The sequence below is a fragment of the Arachis hypogaea genome, chromosome 17 (assembly GCF_003086295.3).
Source record: "Arachis hypogaea cultivar Tifrunner chromosome 17, arahy.Tifrunner.gnm2.J5K5, whole genome shotgun sequence".
NCBI classification, from domain to species: Eukaryota; Viridiplantae; Streptophyta; class Magnoliopsida; order Fabales; family Fabaceae; genus Arachis; species Arachis hypogaea.
In genome coordinates, this window is record NC_092052.1 from 18,829,788 (window position 1) to 18,844,159 (window position 14,372).

Consider the following 14,372-nt stretch of genomic DNA (forward strand, 5'->3'; position numbering starts at 1 on the left):
GAAAAAAATACACCATTTATTATTCTTGGATTAAGATAATAGGGCTCACAAATAATAAATGTTACAAATTTAAAGGTGATTAAAGTAACACTTTACTACTTACTATTTTACTAACATTATCACTTTAGAGGATCTTTTTCGGACAATCACATATAAAAATTAAAATTTAAGTTATATTTAATTCTCACCGACAAAATAGATAAGATTTTAGTGAGTGAAATATACTGGACTTGATAATTCCTTTCTTTCATATAGGTTTCTGTTTGCTGGAGATCAGAAACGAGGGTTGATGAGAGAAAATGACATGACGTTGATGATGATTATGTGGTTAGGAAATTAAAAAGAAAAATTGACTAACTAATAAAGAATTAAATTAAAATATTCTTAATATTTAGTTTTATTTAATATTGCCCTAACGTTTTTAATTTCGTGCTAAAATTATTTTTGAATGTTAATTTTATATAAAATATTAAAAATAAAATTAAATGTTTGAGACAAAATTTTAAAAATAAAATTAAATAAATCAAAAATATTAAAAATAAAATTAAACCTTAGGAATATTTTTTTAAAAAATAGTAAACGTTAGGCCAGAATTTGCAATTGTGCGAGACTCCAACTATATAGCATCGTCAAGGCCACAATTGCGTCCTCCATCAAGAAGTTTGTCCTTCTTCTTCTTTGAATTATTTGAGCCTCCAAAAAATTAAAGCTGCAATTCCGTTCGTTTGAACTTTGAACGAGTTACTCATCTCCTAGACACTGCCTAGACATTCCAAACACACTTGTCAGCGAATGATTTGGCGTGGTTCAAATTTTTTGTGGGAGCAATATTGGGGATTGGTTTGGTTTGGTTGGGGTAGGGTTTTATATTAGATTGAAAAAGTTGGGCAACTTTTCATTGAAAAAAAAAGGGTTAAAACGGTAACATTTAATAGTGACTAGTGACTTGAATCAAAACTTCAAAAGTAGTTTTAAATATCAACGTAACAAGAAGAGAAATGTTAAGAGAGATATTATTTTTTAAAAAAATTTAAGTTGTCAGAGGCACATAAATGGTTAAATCTAATACATTTTTTGTAAAAGAGTTTTATTAAAATTTTTGTATACATGTTTTTTATTTGTCATATGTTCATTTTTTTTAGAATAAAAAGAATCCAATTCTAAACTTTTTCGTCATAAAAATTTTAATACTATACCAAAATATTTTATTTTTTAAAAAACTTAAATTAATAAAAAGAATTAAATAAATAGTTATATCTAACAAAAAAGCATGTGTTTTTTTTTTTTTTTTGGTCAAAGTAAAGCAAGCATAAACATATTATCACGTTAATTTTCATATTTTGTTTTTACTTTTGTCAATGAATCCATTTTTAATGAATACTTTTGATAGTTTAGTAAAATATTTTGAATAAACAAAAAGAAAGAAGAGGGAAACATGTGTATTATATATTTTTGTTTTGGACAAAGTAAAATAAGCACAAACATATATAAATTGTACAATTATACTTTCCATTGCTTTTATTTATTTCTATCTTTTCTTTAAAAAAAATCCGTATATCAAGATCTTAATAAAAGAGATAATATATAAAAGTGACAATTAAAACAAAAATAAAATAAAATAAAAAGTATTGCACATACCAACATCGGCGTGTATGCCATAAACCCTCCTATTTGATTGAAGGAATGAAGATTTACATTAGGAGTAGAAATAGATTAAATGTGTCATATAGTTAACTATTCTGAACTTAACTTACTTAAAATTTGATTTGTTATTAAGTTTGGTTTGACCTAAAATCTAATAAAAAATTTAACATTTTTTATAGAAATAAAAATTAAAAAAATATTATTTTAAAAATTTTCTAATATATATTATAATTATATATTTAATAAATAAAATCATAGATTAATATAAATATTAAAGTGTATTAATACGCTAATAGATATAGATAAAGACGGAATCATGTGTTAATGTTGTAAGTGAGAGAATGTATGAAATTAGTTTCACTGAAAAAAGTAAAAAAAAATGAAGAATTTATAAGATGTAACAGATTAAATGTTTACGTAATTATTCTGTATTTTATATATTTTGGCAAATTTTATATTTATTTAATTTAAATAAAAAAAAATCCGGAAAGCGAGATACATGCACACATTTTTTCCGTGCATCAACAAAATGACATAAACCCTCCTATTTGATTGAAGTACGATGCACATGCGTAACTTTCATTGACAGATAGTCAATCACAGATTCACCATTCACAAGTGTTGTGCGAGAAACAGACTTAGAAGAGGAGTCATGTTTCTTTGTTTTTAGTTATCCTTTCTTGGATAATATTAGACCATCTTTTGTGGACAACGGAAGGTCTGAGAATGAGGAGTATATATATAACCATACATTAAGGGATGGTTTATCGAAAAGGATAAATAAGTTATTTATCTTTTAATTTATAGATATTTAAATTTTTAAAAATTTAATAATATATTTAAATTTTCAGGTCTGCTATACATATTAGTTTTTTTAGCTTATAAGTTATACAAGTTGCTCCAAGTCTAAAAAAAAAAAAATACGCGCACTATTCTTAATATGATCCAACAGAAGGGTAGAAGGGTTCGATCCCAGACCAGGCTCCACTCAAGGCGATGAATGACTAATATATTAGTCTTTTCCCTACGACCGAGTGAGCTGCTGCTCTTTAATCAGTTGCATTTGATTTGGGAAGGATCGGTATTCAAAGTAGTTCCGGAAAGGCTAAATTAAATGTATTTAGGAGCGAAATAAGCCGGCTATCCCCTTCTTAATAGACGTTGGCCCCGGAACCGGCTCGGGGTAAATCAAAATAGCAGCAATCAAGATACCAGGTCGTTTAAATCAGAGTACACTTCTAGAATCCCTGTGGTATGTAGAAAGCCCGCATTAAAGACGAGTCCTGTTCGTCCAACAGTTTCACCAGCCATATCTACACATAAAGAGAGCTAGTTTCCCACCTAGGTGAACCCGAAGCTAGAGCACAGGTAGAGACAGTGGATTCTTGAGTCAAGCGTCCACAACACGTTTACTCGATCTTCCTCTTCTTCCTCAATCAAAACGCAAACCGTCAAGATTCAAGGGACATTTGAAACAAACTACAATTCTGTAGAAACGTTCCAACTCTTCGCGAAGAGTCGAAGAAATCAAGAAGAAAAGATACAAATCTCTGTCAAAAATCACCAGAAAAAACGAAGAAACATTATTCAAGGTACTGTTTTACTGTTTTTCTAGGTTTTTCTTTTAGATTGTCTTTGCCATGTGCCTCATCCTTAACCAGCAAAATATTAAAAGATTTCAAGAAGAAATATACTGTCTCCTCCTGTTTTGGGTGTATTTCTTAAATCCTTTGGGTGTATTTCTGTAATCCTTTGGGTATATTTCTGTAATTGTTTGGATGTATTTCTGTAATCCTTTCTGTAACCGTTTGGGTATATTTCTATAACCGTTTGGTGTATTACTGTAATCGGTTGAGTGTATTTATGTAATCGTTTGGGTGTATTTCTGAAGTTCCATTATCTTCAAAACGATTTCAAAGCTTGATTTCAGAAACCATGAAAATCGAAAAAAAAAAAAAACTAAGCAAAGAGAGAACACACGAAGGAGATCCAACAAATTTGGCAACAAACTCGAAAAAGAAACGAAATCTTTTGAAAAATGGAAGTTATATATTTGTGCGTTAATTGATTTGAATTGATTTAGAAGTCTGTTAAAGAGGCACGTAACATAAGCAGCGCGTTTAGTGGGTTTCATAATTCTCTTCAGACTTGTAAAGCTTGTAAACACAAAACATTTGTATGTAGAGATTTTCTCTTAAGTTTTTGACCTTTTAAAATTTAGATATATTGATCTTTTATGTTCACTTAAGTCTGTCAGACTTAACAGAAAAATTAAACGTGACTCTCGTTATACTGACTTGATTAATATGGATACACACGTGAAAGAATTTTTAAAATTAGACAAATTAGACTTAATAATTGGTATGTCCAAATTTTAAAGAGATGAAAAGATCTTAAATATATTTTTAAATTTTCAAAAATTTTGTTAGAGAATCATTAGAATCCATTTAGATCAATTAGTATCGTCTATATTTATATAGTATATCTGTACATTAATTGTAGGATTTTATGTCTTTATTACTTTGATTCATTTAGCACCTATAAATACCTCTTGTATATTGTACCTTCAACACAACTCAATAATACACTTTTCAGATTACTCTCTCAGTCTCTCGTTTCTAACATGGTATCAAGAGCCTAAATTTTTTTTTTCATGAATTTTTGTTCATAGCCCTTTTTGTTTTTTTCCTCTGACCGTGCCTCTTCTCTCTCGTTTTTCGATCTGTTTTTGACACTTTGGTTCGTCACCTCCGGCATCATCATGTTCTCCTCTTCGTCAGCTTTCCAACGCTGCCAAGATCGCCGCCATCCACCACCGGACGCGCCGTCACGCGCCGCCGGAAGTTCACTGTCCACCTCCATCGTTCTCCTTCCAGAAGCTTCAGCAGCCGTTAGATCTCGGCGCTGATCGGACGCTCCTCCCTCTGCCACGTGTCGCACGAAGCTCCTTGGTTGACCCGCGCGCGACCCGGTCCGACCCGACGTTGACCCGCGTCCCCTCGCTGCCAGCGTGTCTCTCTTGCTCCTCTCTGGTGGCGCCACGTGTCCTTGTCTCGCTGACGTGGCTGCTGACGTGGCACTGACATGGCAGACAAGTGGGACCCTCCCTAAGATTTTTTGGTGAGCTCTTTCCGATTCTGCACTCCGATTTCTCATTTTTTGCTTCGAAATTGCTATTTTCTCTCCTCTCTTTGATCTTTGTGACTGCTATCATGGAAAGGCCAGATGTTTTTGCTGCCACCGACAGAAAGGATAAATTCTGTCGAAACTATAACCATTCTGGGCACCTCTTTCCCGACTGTCCTTCTATTGAATGTCGCACATGCCACCAGAAGGGTCATCTTAGCTACCATTGTTCACAGCTGTTCTGCCGTTACTGCAAGCTCTCGGGACATTTAATTACTGCCTGTCCTACTCGCCCGCCACGTCCTAGTCCACTCAACTCGTCTCCTGTCTCTCTTTCTGATATTGCATCTCTTCTTCAGCGTCTTCTCTCTATTTTTGGTAATACCCCTGCTGCTTTTTTTACCTCTCTAGGTAATTCTAAATGGTACTTTGACTCAGGTTATTTTAATCACATGTCTCCGTTGCGTAATATTTTCTCGTCCATGTCTACCACTGCAAATGGACCTTCTGTCAATACTGCAAATGGCTCCCTCTTGCACGCAACACACAAGGGTTCTATATCCCAGTCAACTCTTAATCTTCCTGATACTTATTATATTCCCAAATTAAACTTCAATCTTATTTCTGTTGGTCAACTTGTTGATCTGGATTTTGAAGTCACTTTTTCTGTTTCTGGTTGTCGTGTACAGGATCCTCGGACGGGACAAATCATCGGGATTGGACGTAAGGTCGGAAGGTTGTTTGAACTCGAGAATCTTCATATTCCTCCTGTACCAAATCTCTGTGCTGCTTCTTCTCCCTCTACCCTCCACTTATGGCATCAGCGTCTTGCCCACACCTCCCTAGGAAAACTGCATCCTCTTGTCTCTATGGGTGTTTTAGGTCAGGTTCTAAATGAATCTTTTGATTGTATTTCTTGTCAAACTGCCAAACAACCTGCTTTATCTTTTCATAATAATTCATCTCTTGCTTGCTCTCCTTTTGATCTCATTCACTCTGATGTTTGGGGCCCCGCTCCCACTCCCTCTATGGGGGGAGCTCGATACTTTGTCGTTTTCATTGATGATTATTCCCGTTTTACTTGGATTTATTTGATGACTAATCGCCATGAGTTACCTCGGATCTATATCAACTTTGCTACTATGATTAAAACTCAGTTTTCCAAGGTCATTAAGGTTTTCCGTCGTGATAATGCTATGGAATACCGTGATTCCAAAATCTTAGCCTTTCTTGCAGAACAGGGTACTTTATCTGAGTTTTCTTGTCCTGGTACATCTCAACAAAATGGTAGAGCTGAACGCAAACATCGTCACATTCTTGACTCCGTACGTGCAATGCTCCTTTCTTCTTCGTGTCCTGAGCGTACTTGGGGTGAAGCTGTTCTTACTGCTGTTCATGTTATCAATAGACTCCCTTCTTCTGTTCTTGGTAATGTTACTCCCTTTGAGCGTCTTTATCATACCTCCCCAGATTATAGTTCTCTTCGAGTTTCAGTTGTGTATGTTTTGTTCTTCTTCAGCCTCATGAACATAGTGAACTTGAACCTCGGTCTCGTATGTGTTATTTTTTTGGTTATGGCAATGAACACAAGGGTTATCGTTTTTGGGATCCTCTCTCTAAACGTATTCGTATATCTCGTCATGTTGTCTTTTGGGAGCACCACATGTTTTCTCGTTTCTCATCCTTTGAGTCGATTCCTACTACTCAGTCACCTTTGTGTACTAACCCCAATGTTGATCTTTTTCCTAGTGATGATTCTACAAATTCTATCTCGAGTGACTCTCCACAGCCTCCTGTTCTTCCGCCTTCTCCATCTCCCGATGATTCCAGACCGGACGATGATCCTGCTCCTACCGTCATGCCTCCTCCTCCCGCTCGTTCTTCTAGGGTAAGGAATCCACCTCCTCATCTTCTTGATTACCATTTCTTTTCTACTATTCTTCATCAACATGAACCTAAGACATTCAGAGAAGCCTCCTCAAACCCAAATTGGCAACAAGCAATGCAAGAAGAATTACAGGCACTTGAAAAAGCACACACTTGGGATCTGGTTGATCCTCCTTCTGATCAGGAAGTTGTGGGCAGTAGATGGGTATACAAGATCAAGACTCGCTCTGATGGTTCTATTGACCGTTATAAGGCCCACTTGATTGCTCAAGGTTGTACGCAAGAGTATGGTATTGATTATGAAGAGACTTTTGCCCCTGTCGCTCGTCTTACATCTGTTAGAGCTCTTCTTGCCATTGCCGCGGTTAAAAAATGCTCTCTCAATCAGATGGATGTGAAGAATGCATTTCTTAATGGGGATTTGAAAAAGAAAGTCTATATGAAACCACCTCCAGGATATCCTTGTCCTTCTAATAAGGTTTGTCTCTTTCGCAAGGCACTTTATGGACTTAAGCAAGCTCCTCGTGAATGGTTTGACAAGTTCAGCACTACCATATGCAGTCTTAGTTTTACTTCTAGCCCTCATGAGAATGCGCTCTTCATTCGTAAAAGCAAACGTGGAGTTGTTCTTCTACTTTTGTATGTTGATGACATGATTATTACTGCGGATGATGTTGATGGTATCTCTGATCTCAAGGCCTCACTTCATCGTACCTTTGAGATGAAAGATCTTGGTTCTCTCAGCTATTTTCTTGGTCTCGAGATCATCTCCACCGATGATGGCATCTATCTCTCTCAGGCTAAATATGCTTCAGATATTCTTATTCGTGCTGGGATTACAGATAGTCGCACTGAGTCTACTCTTCTTAAGCCTAATGTTCGATTTACCCCTATGGATGGCACTGTTTTGGATAATCCGACTCTCTATCGACAGTTAGTTGGCGGTCTCGTCTACTTGACTATCACCCGACCAGAAATCGCCTATCTGGTTCATGTACTTAGCCAGTTCTTGTCAGCTCCTTGTACCACTCACTATGCGGCAGTTCTACGCATTCTTCGCTACATCAAAGACACTCTATTTCATGGCCTTTATTTTTCTGCCCATTCCTCTTTGTCTCTTCAGGCTTACTCCGATGCTGATTGGGCTGGTGATCCCACTGATTGTCGTTCTACTACTGGTTACTGTTTGTTTCTTGGCGACGCTCTCATTTCTTGGCGTGTTAAGAAGCAAACGTTCACTGCTCGCTCAAGCACAGAAGCTGAGTACCGTGCCCTCGCTGACACCACTGCTGAAGTTATCTCAGTTCGTTGGCTTCTCGAAGATTTGGGTGCTCCTCAGTCATTTCCTACTGATGTTTTTTGTGATAACCGTAGTACTATTCAGATCGCCCATAATGATGTGTTTTATGAACGCACCAAACACATTGAGATTGATTGTCACTTTGTTCGACAACGTATCCTTATTGATGTTGTTCATCTCATTACTGTTGGAACACTAGATCAGACTGCTGATATCTTCACGAAAGCTCATCACCCGACTTGTTTTTGGACTTTGTTATCCAAACTCAAGTTGGTATCCTTAGCTCCCACTTGAGTTTGAGGGGGGATGTTAGAGAATCATTAGAATCCATTTAGATCAATTAGTATCGTCTATATTTATATAGGATATCTGTATATTAATTGTAGGATTCTATGTCTTTATTACTTTGATTCATTTAGTACCTATAAATACCTCTTTTATATTGTACCTTCAACACAACTCAATAATACACTTTTCAGATTACTCTCTCAGTCTCTCGTTTCTAACAAATTCAAATGTTTACGGTCCAAAAATTCAGAAATCGATTTATCCTTTTCTCTTATTTTTTTATCCTAATAATAAGATTGCGATGTATCTGGTTTAAATAAATTGTCCTATTTTTGTTTAATTTTTTGTGTATTTTTATTTTTTAAAAAATTCATCGATAAAAATAAAAAATCTTTTATACCATATACAAAAGAGACATATTTTTATTTGTCGGTGCAATTCCGAAAAACAGTATATTCGGTCTCATGAGAGGAATGTTACAAGTTCACTTCAAAATATAAAAAAAAAAAAAGAAACAAACAAGAGAATTATGAGAATTTATTATTTTTAGTTATTAATTAGTTATTAATATTTAAAATATAAAATAAAATATATTATTAAATTATTATATTAAAAAAAATAAAAAAATTAAATTAATAATTAAATAATAATAAAAAATAATAAATTTTAATAAATTTTAATAATTTTTAATATTTCTTTAAAAACGAATATACAAAAAATATATCTTTTTTATTTGTGGGTGCAATTCCGAGAAACAGTATATATTTGGTCTCATGAGAGGAATATTTTATAAGTTCACTTCAAAATATAACTACACACATTACATTACTTGCACTCCATCCTGCTTTAATTTCGTCCCAATTCACAAATGGCTGCTGCATCAGAATCCGATGCAAAACTACTTGAGCTCCTCAAGCTACCACAAGATGAAGAAGAAGTAGATGGCTTCTTGTTTTCTCAAATGGCATGGTCAATTGTGGTTCCAATGGCTTTGAGGACCACAATAGAGCTTGGTGTATTTGACATCATAGCAAAAGAAGGCAAAGGTGCAAAGCTCTCAGCAAAAGACATTGTTGATCACATTGGAACCAACAACCCTGAAGCAGCATCAATGTTGGATCGTCTTCTTAGGCTTCTTGCAAGTCACTCATTACTGTCTTGTTCTGTTGTTGAAGATCCAGAAAGCTCTAATAACTTGCATCACAGGCTGTATAGCCTCTCACCTGTTTCCAAATATTTTGTGGGTGATGCCGATGGTGTATCTTTGGGACCCTCGTTGTTGCTGCATCTAGATCAAGTCTTCACCCAAAGTTGGTTAGTATATAAATAGAATAATAGATACATATTAAGAGAGCTACTCAAATGAAAATGCAAAAAATATCTTTTTATTAAGATGCTTTGTATAAAAGTGTGATTTATTAATTTGGCCACACTTTAAATAAAAACAACACTTTTATAACATATCAAAATCTAACCCTACAATCCATCATCTAAAAATCAAAAAGAAAAATCATCACATGAAGACAATTATAATATCTTCATGGGAGTACCCACCACATATTAATTAGGGCTAATTTTTTTTTATATTGGAGGAGTGTGTGAGTTGTGTTTGGTTATGGTGTATACATACAGGTGTTAGACACAGGTGTGGGACAAGGTAAGATCGGACCGTTCGAGTTTTTTGTTAAAAAATTTATTGACCACAAATCGGACCATCTGGTTAGTTTTTATTTTTTTTTTTATATTTGAAATCAAATCGGACCTCCGTTTTCAGATTTTTATTTTTTTAATTTTTCCCTTAAAAGAAAATGGACCCTCCGTTTTTAGATTTTTTTTTAATTTTTTCCTTAAAAGAAAACGGACCCTCCGTTTTCAGATTTTTCTATTTTTTTTTTTTAAATCAAAACGGACCCTCTGAGTTTTTTGCTGCAGTTCTCGCACAGTCCGATTTTGCTTTGGCAAGTTCCTCGGTCTGATTTGCATGTAAACTGACACCATACGAATGTAAAGTTCTCCTCCTCTCCACAACGCCGTCCAGCACCAATATTGGTTGCATAATAAAATTAATTTCCGTATTAATTACGTTAAAAGTACATTAAAATTAATTATTAAAATATAATACATATTAAAATATATAAATAAATATTAAAAATAAAAAATATATATTTAATGCATATATATAATAACTATATATACAAATTTTTTTATCAATTAAATACAATTAAATAATTTAACATTAATAACAGAAATTATTTTTATCATTCTCACTCACTTATTCACCTAAATTTTATTATTCAATTTGGTTAAATATTTAGTTCATAACAAAATTTGTACATATGACATTTCTCATAGCTACTATAACAGTATAAATTTATTAGAGAAATAATAGAGGGTTATCAAAATTTATTTTTTATTATTATTTAACTATCAATTTAATTTTTTTAAATTTAATTCTTTTAGATTAATAATCTAATAATATACTTTATCATATATTTTTAAATATTAATGGTTAAACTTTTCTTCATGATAATGCTAAACTTTTCTAATTGTTTATATGTGTTTTGTATCATTAGGAATGAATTGAAAGGAGCGATCCTTGAAGGAGGTATACCATTCAATAGGGCTCATGGCATGCATGTTTTCGAGTATGCAAAAATTGATGGTAGGTTCAACGAGGTCTTCAACAAAGCAATGCACAACTCCTCCACTTTATTAATGAAGAGGATTCTTGATGTCTACAAAGGTTTCGACCACATCAATAAACTAGTGGATGTTGGTGGTGGTGTTGGGGCAACTATCAAATTAATCACTTCCAAACACCCTCATATTCTTGGTATCAATTTTGATTTGCCTCATGTCATAGAATGTGCCTCAGCCTATGATGATGGTATGTGTGATACTTTATTATTTGTTTGATTTTAGCCCGCGTTTTTACTTTTTTTTTTTCTCCATTTATTCTTTCATTGAAGGTTCAATAATCCTTTAGATATATTGTTTTAAGATATAAAATAGATAAAGCAAAACAGAACGAAGTATATATATAATTGTTCAGTAGTATATATAAATTTTTCTTTTTAAAGGAAATATGACCAATGACAATTGTATTTTCTAATAATGTTGTAGGTGTGGAGCACATGGGAGGAGATATGTTTGAGAGTGTTCCTAATGCAGATGCCATTTTCATGAAGGTGGGAGGAATATATATTATGCTTTTTTGGACTAATTTTTTTTATATATATTGTTTTAGTGATGGTGAATCACTTAAATATTAGTGAATCACCTTAAATTTAAATATTGGATGATTTAATATTTAACAAATTTTTAAGGGCGTCTGTGATACAAATAATTTGTCAGACACGTATTCCGAATTCGCAAGGTGCGTATTATAAAAAAAAAAATTATTCGTAAAAATATAATAATTCACAGATAACATATTATCAATACACACAAAATATATTATCAATTTCCAACTTTCTATTAAATACTGTTATGTTAATTTACTTAGCTGAGATAATTAGTCTTAAGAACTTAAAAATCTATTTTAGAGAGAGAGTCTGATTTGTTAACCATATATCATTTTGTATTAGGCTCTATTTTTTTAAATGAATAACTAGCAAAAATGATGTTTCATAATTCTTCTAAATATTGCTTTAATCAAGGATAAGAAAGATACTATCGATCAATCATGCATTTGAGGTTAATTATAAGAGAAATGATAAAAGGTTTTTCTTTTGGGGGGTATATATACTTTAAATTTTAAATCTCATTATTTCATTATCATAGGATATATAAAACATAACATCCGCTAATAAAATAAAAAAATATATGAATTATTGTTATTTGTATATTTTTTTATACGGGTTAATAGTCAAATTAATCCCTAAAAAATAAGATATTTTTTAAATTTATTTCTAAAAATTTTTTTCAATTAAATTAGTCCTTCAAAAATTGTGAATTAATCATATTTGTCCTCTAGTCACTTTATTAACAATTTTTTTTTAAAGATTGATGTTGTAAAATATTAATTGATAACATATATAATACCTGATATGTCTAATTGGATATTGACCAAATATATTTATGAAAATTTATTAATTTAGTCATTTTCCCAATTACAAAAATCATATTTCTAATATAACCTAGTGACTAAATTGATAGATTTTTGTAAACATATTTAGTCAATGTTTAATTGAACATGTTAAGTGTTATGTATGCTATTAGTTAACATTTCACATCATCAATCGTTACCGAAAATTGTGAGTAGAGTAACAAAGATAGATATGACTAATTCGTAATCTTTAAAGGACCAATTTGATTGAAAAAATCTTTCATGGACAAATTTAAAAGATGCTTTATCTTTCAGGGGCTAATTTGACTATTAACCCCATTTTTTTTGGGTAAAGTATTATTTTGGTTCTAAATATTTGGGTTGAATTCTAATTTAGTCTCTAACGTTTCAAACGTCCTATTTTAGTCCAAAAAACTTTTAAACGTCCTATTTTAATCCCAAAAATATTTTAAACAGGTTCAATATTGTTCCATCATGCATTAAATTTGACACAAATAATTCGTCTATATTAAAAAACAAATAACATTCAATTTTAATATGTAAGTAAAATCAATTCGCCAATGATCATTAATATAAAAATTTTCCTTTGATTTTGAAATGTTAATAATTGATTGTTAGGATTTGAGATTTTTTTGTACAAAAAGAAAATTGAATAAAAAAAATATTACAAGAAGATTTTGGTTATATTTTTTTAACACATGAATAAAAATATGGCTTAATTAGTATAATTAGTATCAATTTTAATGGTAGGACCACATTAATCTTATTTGAAACTTTTTTGGGACTGAAATAAGATATTTAAAACGTTAGAAACCAAAGTAAAATTCAACCTAAACGTTAGAAACCGAAATAATACTTTACCTATTTTTTTTATATATAAAACACGAACATTTTATTTTATTTTTTTACCTGTTATTAATAGTTTTAATATCAAAAAATAAAAAATTCCACTATACAAGAAATAGAAACGTATACAAAGATAGTGCATATAATATCTTTATAAAAAAAATAAAAAAACAAAAATTACGAATCTCATAAACATTAATTATATTATCATATTATATATTTGATTTCATAGATTTGTCGAACTGAAAATTTTGTAGACAATACTTCATGATTGGGGAGATGAAGAATGCTTGAAGATATTGAAAAATTGCCTCAAGGCTATTCCGAATGATGGGAAGGTTATTGTGGTGGAAACAATGGTTTCCATTTTTCCTGAGCCAACATCTTTTGCCGAGAATGCTTTTAGAAATGATGTTATCATGATGACTCAAATGCCCGGAGGGATTGAGAGAACAAAACAAGATTTCATGGACTTAGCAAATGGATCTGGATTTAGTGGCATAAGATTTGTGTGTTGTGTCTCTAGCTTCTGGGTCATGGAGTTCTACAAGTAATTCCACACACGCGCGTATTACTACTTTTTAGACTATATTTGTATTTTGAAATGTTTACAATGTTTTTATCTAGTTGTTTCAATTGAACAAGTATTTGTGTTTGTTTGGATAGCATATCTTTTTTAAGAAATAATTTTTTAAAATATAATTTTATATATTTAAAGCACGTTCCAAAAATACATTTTAATAGAAAAATATAATGTTGAATTCAAAATAGACACAATAACTAGAGGTGAAACGTCGATCATCTACATCCGAGCCACAGTCTACATTTGCAAAATCAAATATGCGAAAATGAGTAGAAGGATTAAAGAGAATTTCTTAGTCAATACTACCTGCTAAGTAGCGAAGGATTCGCTTGACTGATTTTCAATGATTTACCAAGGAATTATGCATGTATTGACTCATTTTGTTCACTGAAAAAGCAATCTCAAGACGAGTTAGAATATAATACTACAATACTTTCACAATAGATCGATATTGTGAGGGATCAGAACGAGACTCTGAGCCATGTTGGGACAATTTCTTAGAAGTGATCATTGGGGTTGAAATAGGTCTAACATCTGTCCTATGAAGTAATTTTCAAATACAATTTTTTTGAGAGAGATGATAATAATTAGATTCTAATTTTGTTACTTCAATACCAAAAAAATAGTTA

At 32.3% G+C, this 14,372-nt stretch overlaps 1 protein-coding gene across 1 annotated transcript; it reads left to right on the forward strand.

The window, feature by feature from the left end:
• Positions 1-9,033: 9,033 nt before the first annotated feature.
• On the forward strand, positions 9,034-13,857 carry LOC112767469 (anthranilate N-methyltransferase). Its single transcript, XM_025813336.2, has 4 exons — positions 9,034-9,559; positions 10,819-11,132; positions 11,369-11,433; positions 13,418-13,857. The coding sequence occupies exons 1-4, from the start codon at positions 9,114-9,116 to the stop codon at positions 13,712-13,714; spliced, it is 1,122 nt and encodes a 373-aa protein (XP_025669121.1). The 5' UTR covers positions 9,034-9,113; the 3' UTR covers positions 13,715-13,857.
• Positions 13,858-14,372: the final 515 nt, after the last annotated feature.

Excerpts from the sequence above, each read along its gene's own strand:
- LOC112767469 (XM_025813336.2), top strand. The coding sequence starts at position 9,114 with ATGGCTGCTGCATCAGAATCCGATGCAAAACTACTTGAGCTCCTCAAG. Across the intron at positions 9,560-10,818 it reads CAAGTCTTCACCCAAAGTTG|GAATGAATTGAAAGGAGCGA; the intron begins GTTAGTATATAA and ends TTGTATCATTAG. Across the intron at positions 11,133-11,368 it reads TGCCTCAGCCTATGATGATG|GTGTGGAGCACATGGGAGGA; the intron begins GTATGTGTGATA and ends ATAATGTTGTAG.